Source organism: Nothoprocta perdicaria, unplaced genomic scaffold, assembly GCF_003342845.1.
Source record: "Nothoprocta perdicaria isolate Ctin4 unplaced genomic scaffold, notPer1 scaffold_54, whole genome shotgun sequence".
Taxonomy (NCBI): domain Eukaryota; kingdom Metazoa; phylum Chordata; class Aves; order Tinamiformes; family Tinamidae; genus Nothoprocta; species Nothoprocta perdicaria.
Window position 1 is genome coordinate 1889534 of NW_020455799.1, and position 17547 is coordinate 1907080.

The 17547-nt window shown below is 39.9% G+C and overlaps 1 protein-coding gene across 1 annotated transcript in view; it reads left to right on the forward strand.

Moving 5' to 3' along the window:
- The window catches only part of USH2A (usherin), a 336721-nt gene that overhangs the window by 17863 nt on the left and 301311 nt on the right, over positions 1-17547 (forward strand). Inside the window, exons 3-8 of the mRNA XM_026048437.1 lie at positions 8288-8423; positions 9594-9657; positions 12288-12582; positions 13591-13775; positions 16181-16402; positions 17414-17507. Of these exons, the coding sequence (XP_025904222.1) occupies positions 8288-8423; positions 9594-9657; positions 12288-12582; positions 13591-13775; positions 16181-16402; positions 17414-17507 (996 nt within the window). The remainder of the gene's footprint in view (positions 1-8287; positions 8424-9593; positions 9658-12287; positions 12583-13590; positions 13776-16180; positions 16403-17413; positions 17508-17547) is intronic.

Here is a 17547-nt window from a genome sequence, read left to right on the forward strand (position 1 = left end):
ACAGACTGCATTTTTCTGTCAGCCACTTCTTTTTTAAGTCATGATGATAGTAAATGGCAGCAATTGGCGATGGGTGCAGGGTGACCATGTGGGCTTGTGGCATCATGGCCAGCTGATGTGATTGACCAGTTTCAGAAGATGGTATGAGGGATCATAAAGTTTAGTCCTGTGTATATTGTGATGATAGTCGCATCTATATTTAAAGCTCTCTGTCACTGAAGCACTCTTGGTTTGTCAGACTGTCTGTTGGACTGGATGAGCTGCAACTTCTTGCAATTGAATGTCAATAAGACCAAAGCAATTTTGGTTGATTCATAGCACCAGCTTAAGCATGTTCACTTGCACAGATTACATTTGACAGATAGTTACCTTCAGCTGAACTCTGTGGTTAGAAGCCTTGGTGTACTCTTGACAGTGAGCTTAGAGTTGATGCCTTATGTTTATTTCATATCCTGTTTTACCTTCCTGATACTGTATGTGTATGTCTACATTTAAATAAATCCATAGCTGAAGTACTAGTCAGGCCACTTGTTATCTCTGGACAGAATGTTCCAGTGGCTCAAAGATTCAATTTCAGTATTCTTTGAAAATGATGTGTTTTCCCCCCCTTAAGCAGTTTTAACATCAAAAGCCAATTAATCAAAGAGACTTTTTTCATATTAAGAAATCCTAGAAAACTGTTTGCCAAAGTCTAACAACAAAAAAGTAGGGAGGAAAAAAGTATCAAGTGTGAAAATAAAGATGAAAAAACACTTCACCTTTTAGAATGTTTTGCTCATATTTTACCGCTTTGCTGCCCTGCAGGAAAACATGTTCAGGGGAGGTGTTTTTAAATCTGATTATGTTTGTGAAAATAAAGTTCCTCATGATTCCGCAACAAGGTTATGTGTGGTGTCAGCAAATACAGGGGTGTGTGTGTGTTCCTCTCCCTCTTGTAAAGAAAGGTCTCCTGTAAGTGTCCTGAAATTCTCTGATTCTCTGGTTGAGTTTATCTTGCTCATGGTGAAGTTTATTTACAGTGAGGAAGTGAGGAAGAATTTAACTTGCACATTTTTTTTTTTAAAAACTGTTTTCTGGCTGAGGTTTCTGCTCTGCTTTAAACTGCACCCTGATTTTGAAATGAGGCTCAGTGCTTTAATGGCAAGAGATTGTTCCATTCGTTTATACCTTTGGTTCCTATTTTTAAAAGCTGAGAACTATTTTCCTAGGTAGTTCAAACAGAKCATGAGAGATTTTTATGATCTTTGCTTTCTGTTATCTCTGAAGGTGAGCAATGCAGCATCCGTGAATTTATATGTAAGTTAACAMAAAATAAAAATGTTATAAAAGATAATGCATTCACTTGGTTAGACTGGTGGTCTTTGAGAGGGCAGAGTTGACTTTGTATTTTTGGCTACAGTCAGGTAGCAAAGATCTTGCTGTAATTTCCCTTGAAATATGAGTGAGTGGCTGGAAATCAAAGAAGCCACCAGGAAYGCAAACATAGGCCCTTTTAAAAATAATGAAAGGGGAAGTGTCTGACTATGGTGTTACTTAATTCAGTGGTAAAATCTCATTTTTTCTCAAAGGTTTTCTTAGAGTCCTTGTTTTCTTCCTGTAAAAATGCCTGAGTACCTAAGATGGACAAAAATCCCGTCCCATTGAAACTCCTTAGGTGTTGCAAGTTGCCTCTTTCCTCTGGTGTTTTCTTTTGCTGCAAGTTTGTAGCCARGTTACTGCCAGATCTGGAAACAGGTAGAGTTGGTACGGTTGGGCTCACTCAGAGGTACGGAGTTCAAATAGCTTAGTTGTTTTCTTGCCAAATGAGGCTACTGTTGGAGGTGTTCTGCAAGCACAGGAATTGAGGCTTGGAAATGCAAACATGTGAATCAAGTCATTTAACAATAGTAGGTAGAAGTCACTGTATTATGCACAGAGTTTTTGCATCGTCTATCATACAGTTGGCAAGCCTTCTAAAAACAGCATGGAGTTACAAAATAACAGCAATGGCTTTATAAGTGGTTTTCCTTCTATGCRCTGCTTAATAGAAAGAGAAATTACAAGAAAGGAGTTCTACCTGAAGCAGCATGCAGCTCTTTGGCAGGCTCATCAACAAGCTCTTTTACCAGCTTAGAAGGTGTCGTTTTTGTGTCAAGTATTACACAGATAAATTAGGAGCTGGCTGGCTTGTCCTCCTGGACCTGGTTCTTTGGTTTCTGCACCCTTCCCCCTCCCCGTTCTCCTGCCCCATTAACATAGTTATTAGCATCTTTTTTGTCTGTATGAGAACAAGGTCCCAGACAAATTCCTCACGACACATTCTTGTTCTCATATGTTTGCTACATAAATTCATTATCTCTTGCCAAGCTTTAGATCTGCCAAGTTCCCTCTGTGTTGTCTCAATTTTCATTCCAAATAAAAAATTAAAATGCAAAGAGCAAAAGACTAAAACTGAACTCTTTTATCTTGGGGTTGTAAGCTTTGCCTCGGAAAGAAAGAGCACAGGGATTTTGGCATGTGTAAGACATCTGCCCAGACATCCTGAGCAATAATGTCATTACTGTCAAAATGTGCAGCAGTGCTTAGAGTGCTTGTCCTCATAATGCAGCCAGTGAAGGTTTTTCGTGTGGCTGAGGCTGCAGGTGGCTTGTTGCAAGGTGGGGAGGTGAGGTGTTGTAGGGGGTGGTTGTGTGTGGGTGACATCTAACAGCCACGTGTCCATGGAGGTGATTGCAGCTCTCCATCTCCTAAAGCCCTCAGCAAGGGGCTGGCACGTTCGCTGGCCCGAGGCGTGGAGGMGTTCTGGAATAAACCCTCTTTTCTTCGCTGTTTGTATTAATGTGTGTGAGAAGAGTGTTAGTTTGTAGGGGTGTGGGCTGTGCTCTCATTTGTCTCTGTGTGTATTTTCCATTAAAAAAAAAATGCTGCAAGACAAAACCAAAGAAAATTTAGAGTTGGGGTGTAGGAATGAAGCGTTTGAGTGGAATGATAGTTTTACTGAAGATGTGTAAATTATGCAATTTATTCAGTGAGGGAAAAGATTGAATTTTGGGAGAAAGCTGTCTGCTGTTCCTAGGGTGCCAATTTATCACCATGTAGGTACCTAGATATTACTAATATGCAAAATGGACCACGTATTCGAGGGGATCATGGGCTCATTACAGCTGAAAGTAAACTTAGACTTGTTTTGATAGTTTCCTACTTTCCTCCAAAATTCCATTTGTCTACTTTGTGTTGGTTAAGTTCATATCGTTCACTTAGAAAATGCTAAAGTTATGTAGAAGCCTCTTGCTGCGTTAGCAAGATCAGCAACCCATTGAAAAAGTTCTTGATGCAACAATTTTGCAGTACATTTAGGAGATTTTTTTTCTAATCCTGGTTTTTTGATGCATAGTAAGCTATGCTTGCAAAGCAACTTGTTCAAGAACTGTACCTGACAGTAAAAAAACTGTAAGTGTGCAGGGTGTAGTAACTTTTGAGATGGGAAAGTCATAATGTCTCCTGATTCCTCATAATCTCTGATTCCTCATAATTTCTGAATGTCAAAGAAAAACATTTRTGCCAAATTCTGCCCTCATTTACAACTCTGCAAAACCTCTGTAACTTCACCAAGCTCAGTGGAGTTGCTCAAGATTTTATAGCAGCAAAGGGAAGATGAGAAGCRTTGCTGTTTCTCTTGGTTTCCACATCTGGAAAAAATAAATAGAATATCTTTTATTTGTCTTGGGGTAAATCTTATTGGTACCCAATTGCAATTTGTAAAGTATTTGGACATTCTTAGTGTTGTATATAGCCATTCCTTATAAATACAAAGTAATTACTGTTGCCAAGAAACATCTTACTGTGCAAAAGAATAAACCAATTCTGTTTTGAGTTTTGTTCACATTTATGTTCAGTTGTTTGGAGGAAAATGCTTTTTGCATATTGGAAAAACATTTTTTTAATTTTAGTTTGATTTAATTTTTAAATGTAGCTTGGATTTGTGACAACTGCACTCGTGTACGTCACAGGTTCCTGAACTGCTTTTTTTCTCTGACTTGGTGACAATGGTGTCCATTACATCTAACAGTACATTTCATTCCTAGTATCAGAAGATGAAGCTTTGATTCCACATTTTATAGCTGGTTATTCCTACCCCTGCCGTGGGAGACTTTCTTTGATAACCTTAAGAGCTGAAGTTGCAATTCAGGATTTTGCTGTCACAATTTCTTGAGAATTAAAGTTTTCTGCCTCTATCAAAATAAATAAAAGGAATGTTAAGTTTTTTTTGGCAAGTATTTTAAGTGTTTATTGATATACTAAGTATTTTGTTACCATTGTGCTTGTAGTTAACACTGCAGTTGAAAACCAAATGCATGTTCTGTAAGCCAGTGGGGTGTCTTTGGATGGCAGATGCTTTTGCGTTCAAGGAGCAACCACACAAGTTCACGAAAGAGAAATCTGGGAAAAGCTACTGAATACCTAGACAACCTCTCTGGCTGAGGAAGCCTCTGAGTTGCTCAGAGTGCAGGAGAAGCATGAAGTGTTCACCATGTGTCCATACTCTCCTCTGGGCACCTGTTTCTTACTGCGATTGGACCTTTGGTCTTTGCTAGTACATCCACTCTGCAAGGAAGTTTAGACACTGATYGGGTTTTATTGCTTATTGCCCCGCTTGATCTCGCTCTCTTCACCTTCGAAATGGGTCAGGGTTGCACCAAGAAGGTACTGGAGATGCCGTAGGTATCTTTCACCATTGCAGTTCACCATCCAAGAGATCTATTCTGAATTCTTAATCTGAATTGGTGTTCAGCTCTGTGTTGGCAGAAGCTGAAGCAGTCCCAGGGTGAATTTGTCTTAGTAGCTAATCCTTGTTACCTCTCTCTGAGGTGATTTGCTGAGTGTTTGACAGATGGGGAGGCGAAGGAGGGAGAGATGGGTTCAGAGCTGGGATTAGAGCTCTCCCGTTCCAGGCTTCTGGTCTGTGCTCTGTACAGCCATGAAGCTCCRCTCTCCAACTCATCTTTTGTTTTGGTCCTGGGGCAGATTCCTATGAAATTTTATTAATAAACACAATGGGTGAATAACCCTGTTGTCCTAGTCAGATACCTGCAGTGGATTTGGTGTGGGCCAGCCTTTGTATTTAGCTCAGTCCAAACAGCCACCAAACTTCTCGGCCTTGCTCTCTCCACTGTGGGAGGACACTCTGGGATATTTCTTTTGTTATCCCACACTTGGTTTCCCTCCTACATTTTCCTCTTGTGTCAGATATTCATACCCCCTTTAATAACCAGCAGGGGGATCATTACATTGAGCTACTGCCAAATGCATAATGACTGCTGCCTTTGCCTTGCACAGTCACTGCACTACTGATATCCAATTCAGCACTGTAAAGTGCTTAGGGCTACCTTGGGGATGTGCTATATTAAACCCAACTATTCTAAATCCTATTTAATATAAAGAGATTGTGTGTGGGGGAGGGGAGAGACTGGAGAGAGAGTTAAGATTGTCATTAATCACCTATTTTCAACAAGGGAAAAAAAAAAACCTGATCATTGGGGGTCTAATTCTGTCACTCTTAAGCCATAAATAGTCCCCCTGATGTTTTTAACGGGGGGCAGGTGCGGGCCAGCATCCTGCTTGCACTGAGGGAGGCTGGATCAGGTCCTATAGGAACTACAGGCAGGGCAGCGAGTTTGTGGTGAAAACCAGAAATCGGAACGTGCTTCATATCTGACTGAAAATAAAGGCACACATAAACTTGTAAAAGACAACATTTTTATTTGAATGATATGACAGAGCTGCCACAGGAGTGTTACCTGCTATAAAGAAAGCTTAAGAATTATTACCTTTATTAGACCGGTGACACTGAGCTTTAGCCATACATTTCTAACTTCTGTCCCTCTACAGAGACAATTTTCTTTTCTTAAATAAACTGTCATGCTAGTGTTAATATATTGTTGGCTCCCTCATACTCTGAGAATACTGCTGATATAAAACATGTATATGTTAGATTGGTAATAGTATCTTTAGTGTAGCTGACTAGAACAAATGTGTTTCCCTCATGGCTGTGCTAATGTGATAAAGGAAAATTGGCTGTTCATCAGCTTTTGGCTGGGTAAAGACAGTAGAGATGGAACCACATTCTTTTTTATGCATTAATACCACTGAGAACTTTTCACTAGTTATATTTCATGTGCAGGCATGTTGTGCAAAGATGTTGTAAAACATGAGATAATGCTACAAATAACAAAGTAGGAAAGCCTGTATCTTTTATGATGATAACAGTCAAACACCAAATGACAGTAACAGGCTGTAAAAAATGCGGGGCTGCAAAAAATGCAGTGTAACCACCCTATACACATATGCTTGGGCTCTTGCAAATAGGGTGTCAGATGTTTAAAAGGGCTTTGAATTAAAACCAAGTCTTTCTTTTGTRTGTTTAGGTCATTGATGTGTGAACACAAAAGCTAACTTAAAATGAAAAGAGATGTGTTTTGAGTGGGAAACTCACGTACAATAACTTTTTGAACAAATCTCAGTGCTTAGTAATTATGATAATAGCCTTCAAATTTCCATCAGTGGAAGAGCAATAAGTTTTCATGTCTAAATTTGGGAAATACTGACTGAATCTGGAAACAACAGCAATAAAGCTCAGCATCCACATAAATGTTTGAACGTGTAATTTAAGGAGAAAAATGCATCTGAACAGTCTTCTGTGAAACCTAAAGAAAAAGAGACAAAACAAAAACTCCATCTCATTGTATATTTTCTTTCTTAAAATACGGATCGGCTCAGCGCCTGAGGCACGGATGATCATCTGAACTGAGATTTATAGATAATTGTGTCTGCTCATCTTGGTCTGAAATTTGAAAGACTATTGGTAGAATAACATTTTGAATGCTTATGTTGTGGTTTTCCGACTGATTTTTTTGAGATCCTGACTATCTTCTTTGTAACAAAATAGTCTGGCTTGTAAACCTTCTGTTCATCACTGCACATCTATTGTTCTCATGGATACAATTATTCTGGCCTTATTTTAATTTGATTAGAACGAATACCAAGACAGGCTAAAATGCTCTTTCTTTTCTTGGCCTCTGTAGGCATGATTCGCCCAGGATCCATTTACGTTTGTGATTACCTTTTCTGCAAAATGGAAATAACATTCTGTAAATTGGCAACAGCAGAATGTTTTGAAACGTGAGGGCTACGAGGCTGTCATCTTAAATAAGCCCCATGCAAGCTAAATATCGTTAAAACTTAGAAATTTCAGTTTTTCAAATATATTGCTGAAGCGAGCAAGGTTTTTATTCTCTGTTATTTGTTTCTGATTTGTTTACTATTTGAGAGAGCTCCAAAGTCTTCAATGAGTTGATGTTAATTTTTCTAATTAAGTAATGGCAAAATGACTATAAGGCGTGATGAGCGTGGTTTTCATTTTGTGTACTCCTGTATTTATAAATGGAAGTGCTGAATTCCATAAGGCTGGAAGGTGGTTGTATATTATCAAACCTTTTCTAGTGTTATACCGGCTATACATGGAGATTTTTTTAATGCAGAACGGTACTTTGTAAAAGCTCAGCATCTTGTGCTTTGTGGAGCTGGGAGAATGCCATAAAGGATTTCTATGAATGTTAGCTCAAATTTAAAATGAATTGGCAGGGAAGGGAATGCCTGCAGAAAGCAGTACCCTGCAGTGCCAAGCGAGCGCATGTTCCTCCCAAAGGTTCCCCTTGTGCAAGGGAATTACCCGCTGGCCACGGAGCAGACGGAGCGAGTTCCTCTCCCGTTCCCCTCAGCCCTTGTGAGCAGCAACGTGCTGGGGTTAGGGAGGTGTTTTGGAGGGGTGTTAGAGGCCTGGCTGCAATGTGCTGTGTTTGCTTATCCTGAGCATGGTAGATAGTCCCTCGAGGCCCGTAGGAGCTGATGTATGTGAGCGCTCTGACAGCTATAACATGTGCCCATGGCCTCAAGTGCTGAAGTAACTGTAACCAGTCTCGATCCTTGTGCAACAGACCCATCTCTTTCCTCTGCCTCTCCTTCCCGCTTCGCTCTGCTAGTCATTGTATTGTAGATCATTCTTTGCTTTGACCACTATAGAAATTTTGTAGTCTACCCATCTGAAGGATGATCTTATTACCTGGTTTGCTAATGGACAAAAAAGGTAGGCACTTTCAGTAGGCACCAAAGCACTCACATGCAAAACAGACATGCACATGTGTAGGTCAAAGTAATGTTAATGGCTAATCAGTGGCAGATGCAACATGTACGGAAATCAAGATGATTGTATAATGAAGTACCTATTTGCCCATTTACATTGATTCTATAGGTGCATCGTAGCAGAATTAGTTTCTTCTTAAACGGCTGGGAAGATGACAGTACTGCTTTTGATTCAAGGATTCTGGTGGGAGCAATTGCAGATACTGATGCTGATGGTGCACTGCAAATTGGACAAAGCTTCACAGGTAAACCTTGTAATATTTCAGTGGAACAAGTCAGCGTTTTCAAAAATGAGATGTGCTTGTGGTTAAAATCCATGTGTGTGAGTAATTTTTAAGTTATCAATATGTTGAGAGGTAATGTATTTCTCAAAGGAAAAAAAAATCCTATTGTAAAATCAGCTGTCTCAAGATTGGCTGAAAGGCAGGTATTCAGTAGATAGTCCTGATGGTGTCTGATTTGTTGTGTGTGTTACTGGTTCTGGGTGGACTTTCTGCACCCTTCAAGATGTTGGCCTCTAAAGCAACACATCCCATTAATTTAACATCCTGAGTAAATACATTAAACGATTGCAAGATGGAATCATGCATGGCCACCAGACTGGTTTCCAGTCAGTAGAGCTCAAGAGTTTTGACGCTGGATTTTCCTTTGTTATGGTAACACTCGTGTAAACTCACTGGCAAAACGAGGGTTACTTGGCTTCCAGTAATGCCTGAAACAGTGTTACCCTTTATCTACACCTGGAATTTTATACGTCCTACCATACGATAGGACCATTTTAGAAGTGCTGAAGGGTGTTTTGCTGCTTTCCACAAATTCTTGGCTCTGCCAGTGTAAGAATACTGAGCAAGAGCACTGCTCTGCTCTTGGAGAGCATGCAGAATTTGAAGCCAAGACCTAAATATAGCTGTATATGGCTTAAACATTATTATGCTGTTGGGCAACAAAGACTTTCTGCCTTCTGGTTCCTAAAACTCATATTGGGAAATGTGTTTTGCTTAGATTCTGAATATGGGGTGAGTGTATAAAAGAAAGGAGTATTTTTAAATGCCTTTTATCTTTATTGTATAAATTGATAGGTACAGTTGTACCTACTGTATCTTTTCCCTAATTAGAGGTGGCACATGGACTGGCTCATTACTTCTGTCTAATGAGCCGGTCCTTGTGCCACCTCTCTAATCAGAAAAGAGATAGGTACAAAATGTTCTTATAAAGTTATTATAAATCATTCTTTTTTATCAAAAAATTAAGTCACTACCCTCTATAGTTTTGTCTGGGTCCAAGACGGTTTCATTCAGGAGGGGTAATTGTGCAAGAGAGATCTGAGAGTGCTGAATTAAAGGTGCTCTCATGCAGTGCAAAGCTGCTTTCTTCTCAATGCAATTAGATTGTTTATTTATAGTATATTTCCTTAGGTTTAGAGCAATTTGTTGGAAGAATGCAAGATTTTCGTTTTTATCCGGTGGCACTTACAAACAGGTAAATGACCTTTATTTTTGTGAAAATAAGAGTGTGATGAGGAGAAAGAATGCATAACAAAATGCTTAATCTCAAAGAATGGTGTTTTGCTCGTGTCTTCTTTAAAAGATGATTGCTTGTCATATAGTTTACTGCCCATGGCCTCAAGCATGACTTTATTCTAAAGCTTGGGTTAATATATTAAATGATTGAATTTATGTTTTTCTTTTGAATCGTTGTTTAAATATATATATATATCAAAACTCTGACTATGTTAGAGCGTTGTCTCTGTTACAACAAGGCTTAGTGTGTGCTTGAGCAGACAGTAGATCCTGTGGCTRGATTTGAATGTTTATAAACTAGTTAGGCGACACTCCTGATATCTTGTTCAGACATTAGAGCATTTGCTGATGGTTTGGGTGAGATTCCCGAGCCTCTGCAGAGCTCCCTGTAGTCCGTGGGCACTTTCTTTAAGGCGCTCCAGGCAGAGCCCCCTGCTCTGTGGTCCTGCTCCTCTTGCACATGAGCGCTGCTGATGTTGCAGCGTGGACCGAGTCCTTGTGCACTCACCTCACCGCGAGCTGATGTGCTCACAAACTGCTTCTGCCCTACAGCAAGGTTTAGCGTTAAGCAGCACCTCTCTGTTCCAGGCTTTGCTAAGCAATTGCACTTCCTTTGCTGCCCTTTGCTTCCGGGAAGCCCTCATGGGAAAGCACTTCTTTCTAGGAGAGTGGATTGGGAAGGACCAGCTGCTGAACACGACTGAGCTGGGTGGCTCTTTGGGTGGGATGACCGCTGGAACCGACCCACACCTCCTGGTGATGAACAGCCCAGAGTTTATGTGCTTTATCTGCAAGCAGCCATGTACGTGCACAGCACAAGCCAGAGCACCAGTGCCACCAGCCCGGTCTGGCTGGCCCCGATCCCAGCGATGCAGGGGAGTGGGGCAGATGCTGCAGTGGGTCGGCGCGCTCGCGCTGTGGCTGACAGCTCAGCTCCCGTGCGTAGCAGTTCGTGTCCCCAGGCTTCGGCTTCTCCATGGTGTCAGGCATCCGTGTATGGTATTCTTAACACCCTTTCCTGTCCCCCTCCTCCCCAGGCCGAGGGCTGTTGTCTTAACTGTTTATTGCTTTCTGTATTAGATGGTTGGCATAAGCTGCCAATGACTTCTCCAGCTCAGTCCACGTAGCCCTGGGATAATGGCTTTGACTTCCTCCATCCCCAAGGCTCTCGTGGTTGCCACTGCAGTTTCTGTCGCCCTCCAGCCACCCTTCCCAGCGCGTTATGAAGAAATGCTACCTTTGTTAGTCATCCAGCTCATGCTGGATTAATCCAGGCAGTTCAAGCTGGCCAGAAGTAGTCAGGTCCTATTTGTCTGTGTGATGCTTCAGGGTAGGCTACGCTCAGCGACACTCGTGACTGTAGAGCTCAAGGCTACTTAATGATAGCCTTTCAATAAGATGAAGGGTAGCTTCCTAGGAGCTCAACTGTCTGCAGGACATGATGATGAACTGATCTCCTGTGAATTTCAAGTATTAATATGAAACATGGTTCCAAGTTAGATGAAGATCGTGTTGGCTGTATAATCCTTGAAAGGAATCCTTGTCATTTTTTTTTTTTTTTTTGGACTGGGATTGAAGTAGAGAAATGAGTGTATTTTAAAAATTAAAAAATATTTTACCAGTTGTTGTACAAGATGGTTTTGTACATAGGGTTTTATCCACAAATAACTTGTTTCAAAAATGTGTCTGGTATTGGAGTCTTCCTCTGCATATCAACTAATCGAAATAGTCTGCAGCAATTCTGTAACTTTGGTTTCTGTAGAATTTGTAGTGGCAGCCAGCAAGTATAAATTTGCTAAATAAAAAGACAAGGCATATTTTGTTAGAGTGTTTAAAAAGCAGCTCTTTCTAGGGGAACAAATTCCTTTTTATAGACCAGAGATGACAAAATTTTAGATGGCCTGACCGTGTTATCTACTCAATTCAATTCATGAAGTAAGTGGGAACTAATGCTGACTTTTGACATAAGAGGCAAGAATTCAGTAGGGTGACCACAAAACAGGAGTAGCCCAAGTTAGTTGACAGTCCCAATAAAGTTGAAGCTGAAAATATTTTTGTGCACAGTTTTCGAGGTGATGTTTTTCAAACTGGAAATATAGGAAGATTTGAGGATAAGCATATAACATTCAACTCATCTAAGAGTTTTGTGGTTACAGGCAATATGTCAGTCCTGTGGTGTGCTGAAGAGAAGTAAACAGATTGGTGTCAGACACAATGCCATAATAAAATATTAATAGGGTTTTTCCTTTTTGCGTCTAGCGCTGGTTCCCTCCTAACTAGCTGTAGGCACCTGAGCAAGGAGCGTGTATGCCCTTGGCGCCCTATGTGTGTGTGGAGCAAGGAAAGGAACTCGAGAATGCTTCATTAGGGACTGCTGCTAGAGGTGCCTGCTGATAACTTTTGATCAAGTAGGAACCATGGATAACTACGTTGCTGGCTGGCTGGCACATTTATGTCGGATGAAACAAGGCTGCAGGGTTTCTAGAGCAGTCTAAGATGTATTTTGTTTAACCTATTAACCTAGAGGCAAAAAGTACCACTTGTCATTTTTTATCATGTATATAATTGCTCTTTCATATGCCTCGACAGAGACATTTTGGAAGTGTTCTCCGGAAAATTCCCTCACGTGCACACGCAGTCGGAGTGCCGCTGTCCCGGGAGCCATCCCCGCGTGCACCCGCTCGTACAGAGGTACTGCATCCCCAACGGGGCCGATGACACCACCAACGACCGCGTGCTGAGGCTGGACGCGGAGGCCCATCCTCTGTATTACATCAATGACAATGACATTGGGACCACCTGGATTTCGGCTGTGTTTGCCGATACTGCAGGTCTGGATCATGGTGTTTCTATCACAATAGATTTACAAAATGGACAGTATCAGGTAATGGAAAGATTACATTTGCTATTAAATCAGAAGTAGAAAGAATTTTAGTATGAACTTTATTTATAAAGTTTGAGGAATTCAAACCTTATGCTTGCACCTTATGCTATGCCCTATGCTGCACATGGGCATGTCCTAAGGGAGTTCTGTTGTAGAAATGTTCTGGAGATGGTAGTTTGACTTCCTGAGGGACATGGGAGGGGAATGTGAAGAACAGGCAGGAGGATTCTGAGCAGAGGCTGGATTGCAACCGAACCCTGCCCTGCTGGGCTGGGGAGTATCAGGTGGCCTTGGAAGGAAGAACRCATCAGCACTGGGGCTGCATTTACAATAAGAGAGCTATCAAATACTAGCGATGTTTATTCTGTCACTAGTTCTTGGTTTGGGGATTTTTTGTTGGTTTTGTTGCTAGCAAGGAGAAAGGAAATAATATGATGGCAGGTTTTGGCTACATAAGAAAGCATTAGTGCATTTGATGAAAACAAATAAAACAGTTTAAGGATCTGTCAAGTTATAAAACTTGATTTATTTGATGCATACAGATTTCCCAAGCAGTATTTTGGGAGAAGTCTTCTTCATTGCAGGTATTTGATTGTATTTCAAGCAGAAAATAGGGTTATTAAAAAGAAAGAAGGAAGAAAAAAAAAGAAAAAAAACCTTGTTGTCAAACAACTTGTCAAATATTTGGCAACACAAAGCAAAGCCCCTATTTTTTTTTTCCAAAACAAAGTTGTTGTAAAAAATCATGGGCTCATCTGTATAGTGCTTTTTCAAGTGACTTTCAAGAAAAAGAGAAAAATTCTGGAGCAGGTTAGTTGCTGCATAATAGTATCTGGGAAATCAGAGCTTATTTAACAAAAAATTTACTTGTTTTTATTTTGAAATACTTGAAGCGAAATTCTTTCTGTGAATGGAAAAATAAAATATTGAAATAAAAYAAAATATTGTGATTGTTTTATAGTGGASTTACACTAAATATTTCTTCCAAAATTCATTATCTTCTTGTAGGTATTCTATATTATACTTCAGTTCTTTAGCCCACACCCTGAAGCAGTAAGAATTGAAAGAAAAAAAAGAAATGATCTAAACTGGGAAGACTGGCAGTATTTTGCTAAAGATTGCAGTATTTTTGGAATGGATAATAACGGATCTCTGGAAAAACCAGACGCTGTCAACTGTCTCCAGCTYCCTAGGTATGAGTGGGTTTGTATCTGCGTAATACAGATGCTTTGAGCAGGTCATGTCCTAACACAATCCATTTCTATGTCCCACAGGAGCAGAATCTTTTAATTTGGTGTACTCACTATATGTATGTAGAAGTGTGCAGGAAAAATATCCAACATAAGACCTTTCTGTCTAAGAATTCCAAAGGGTCATTGTCGTTTTGATCAGATTGGTAATGCTGAGGAACTTGACACACTTGATTTCTGTTATTTTCCAACTAGACTCCTGAAATTATATGTTTGTGCCTTGTGGGACCAATGGAGTTAGAGTTGACTCCCCAGTGATTATGGATCCTTCTGATCTCCAGAGTGCAACTTGCTGTAGATCCCTTTGGTAGGAATATATGATACGGAGAGGGGGACTTARGAGCCAATCATTCAGCCTTATTGCTGACTGCCATGAACACATAAGAGACCAGTTGTGAATTATATCTCAAAGCTTTTTAATCTTGTCAAATAAGAACCAAAATAAAACTTGGGAGGGAAATGGGGACAAGTAAAGGGAAAGAGCTTTACCTTGGAAACAGGTTGGAATCCCTGTTACTAGGCAGTTAACATGTTCAGATGATGTATGCACACATTTGTGCATATATGCACACATAAATATGCATGCACATACGTGTTTATTTTTATGGTTGTAGATTTAATAACTGTATTTTCATGTTTATATATACACTTCATGTATTCAAGTGCACTACTCCTTGCCTCATTTCAGATGCCAGACAGCATTAGGGTTGTTTAGTACTTGGCTGGAAGTCAGTCAGAAAATACAATAGCAGGTGCTGTAGGCATTTTTGCCTTTTCTGCTGTTTCACTTCTGCCTCACTAAGACTTTTCAAGTGTCAGCATTTTTGTCTGTTCTCAAAGAATTGAGCATTCTAAGGAGAATAGCGTAAGGTCACCTGTGTTGCACCAGTTTTCAACAAAGAACTTTGAACTTTATTGCTTATCCTTTGAGCCGAGGGTTAGAGGAGAAGGCAAGTCTTTTAAGCCAAACATTTTTGGATAAATGACCCCAAATCGGTTTGGTTTTAGTTACGTGACCTAAATGATGATAGGAAATGATATGATTTTTTTTTTTTAGGTACAGCTTTGTTGAAAAGAGAAGAAATACGTTGCCATGGTCACTACTCTGTATAGCTGAAGAGGAGTTACTGTAGGGAACCATGTGCAATGTTTCAGGAACAGGGTAGTAGGGTGTCATCTGAGGCCTTTAAAGAAAGGGAAGGTGGGTTTTTATTTGAAAACAAAGCTAGTTTCACTTAYGTAGTCACATACTTGTAAGCACTAAGGTATGCTTATAGTTTCTGTCCAGGACTTAGACACCAGCATCCTTGCATCCCAGTGGTGTGGCCAGAGCTCCTTCTTTGGACTGGCGTGGAGGACGAGTGACCCTTGTTTTGGAATCCTTATCATGTTTCCTGGCTCTTTGGTGTCCACATGCTGACTTTGAATACACTTTTTTGTATTCTTTAGGAGCTGGAAGTGATTAAGGGGTTTTGTGTCTCCATGGGGCCTCACCTCTGTAGGTTGATAGGATTATCAGAGGGTTGAGTGTGTTTAGTTTGAGCATCTTCTTAAGGTCTCTTGCATGTAGGTGATCTAAMATCCTGAAGACCTGCTGGTCAGCTCCACAGCTGACTCCTACTGTTCTTTCTGGTGCTTTTGCACCACCACATTCTCGTTCMTTCAATTCATACTCAACATTTTTGTTACAGCGTTCTGTGTAATGTAAGTATTGATTATGTTTTATTTAACTTGCTAAGGATAAAAGGAGAGGACAGTAGTCCCAGAGGAAATATACAGATGTATTCCTCAGATATCCATGTGAAATATCAGGCCTGCATAGGAACACAGTAAAATCAAAGATTTTTCACTAAGATAGAAGGGCCTGATGTGGCAGTGGGTCCTGCTGCAGGTCAGGGTTCTTTTATTTTTTAAAAAAATTCTTCTTTAAAATCTAGCTAAGAATCTATTTTTTTTTCAAAATCTCAGAAATCTTTTTATGCGAGTTCTCATTTCGATGTCATCTCAAAATGAGATGAGGATAGTCTGATTCTGGAATTCAAAATGTAATTGTTCCTGTATGTTTTATGTATGTATTTAACCAAGAAATATTCAACAATGTGGGCATGATAATTTAAATGAATTCTATACATCGTTGGCTGTAGGTATTTTGCAAATTTAGGGCGGATGTCGCTAAGTAAGTTACACTTCATTCATAATTTGAACTTTAGGTGATCAGGAAGCCACTGATCTAAAAATTTTCCTATAGAAACCACCAAAAAAATGAGGAGATCAATGTGACCAACTTTGAAAAGAATAAGTAAAGTATATGATATTTTGGTTTACACTTGTCTTCCTCTGTTAAACAGCTTCACTCCATACTCTCGTGGAAATCTGACTTTTAGTATTCTTACTCCGGAACCAAATCATCGTCCAGGTTACAATGATTTTTATAATACTCCGTCTCTCCAAGAATTTGTGAAAGCTACRCAAGTGAGGATTCATCTCCGTGGCCAGTATCATACAACTGAGCCGGGGGTAAATTTCAGGCACAGATACTATGGAGTTAATGAAATCACGGTCAGCGGAAGGTAGGTGTTCGTGCAGTTCTTCCCCACCCATCACTACCTCCACCTGCAAAAACTGTGCAAAGTGTGTAATTACCTGCCTAAAATTTAATGGAGTGATTCTGTTTTGCATTTATGAATGAGAACAGGAATTCTGTCTTAAGCAGTGCATCAAGTTTGAAATGATTGTTGTACTTTTTCTTAACATTTGCTCACATGTTATTTTAAAATTAATTATACTTATTACACAAATCTGTCAAAAGCAATCCTTTCTTTGGAATTACCAATGCCTCGAAGCAAAGGCTTATGATTGAAACCACAGCTTATGCTTTACTTTAGTAGCTCGTCCAAGTTTCATTATAGATTCCCAGACACGGCAATTTGAACAGTCTTAATGCAGAGCTCATTCTTTGTTTTTAGGCTGCACTTTTCCATTTAAAACTGGGCAGCTGTCAGTAAAAGTGTTACATTATCTGTGACTGACAACTTTATTGTATATGATAAGTGTCCTTTCTTGTGAAAGGACTAATTATGCCCTGTAAATTTTATGCAAATTGCGCAATGAGATAGTCTCCAAGAAGCATATGGTGCAGATTTTTGTTAAYAAGTATTATTTCTGAAGTTATTTTGGTAGTCAGGATCTTATCTTGAGAGGAAGCACCCAGCAGAGGTCACATTTACTTAAACTTATTTTCTACATTACTAGTATGTTTGGATTAACAATTTATCTGTGTTATCATGATGTTTACTCAAAGAGTGTTCTTGTTCACTCTTGTGTATCATAACCGTAGCTCTAATACATGCTCCTTTTTATTACTTTGAGAAACAGTTTGCGAGAYACAAGTGTATTGAATGGAGAAGTGTTTTCTAGGTTACTGCACTTAAGAATATTCTCCTCTGTCTTTTTATTTGTTCTKAACAAAGAACCAGGCTATGCTTTCAGAAAGACACAAATTGTCTTCATGATGATGTTGTATAGTGCTGCAAAGARATGTTTCTGTATTATTTTTCTTTACTATCTACTTTTTCTTGCAGGTGTAACTGTCACGGCCATGCTGATAATTGTGACACGGCCTTGGAATTGTACAGGTGCCTGTGCTTCAAGGAAAGCTACACAGAAGGAAATAATGTGAGTCTCCCCTTTGCCTGTCTGCTTTTCCTCCCAACAA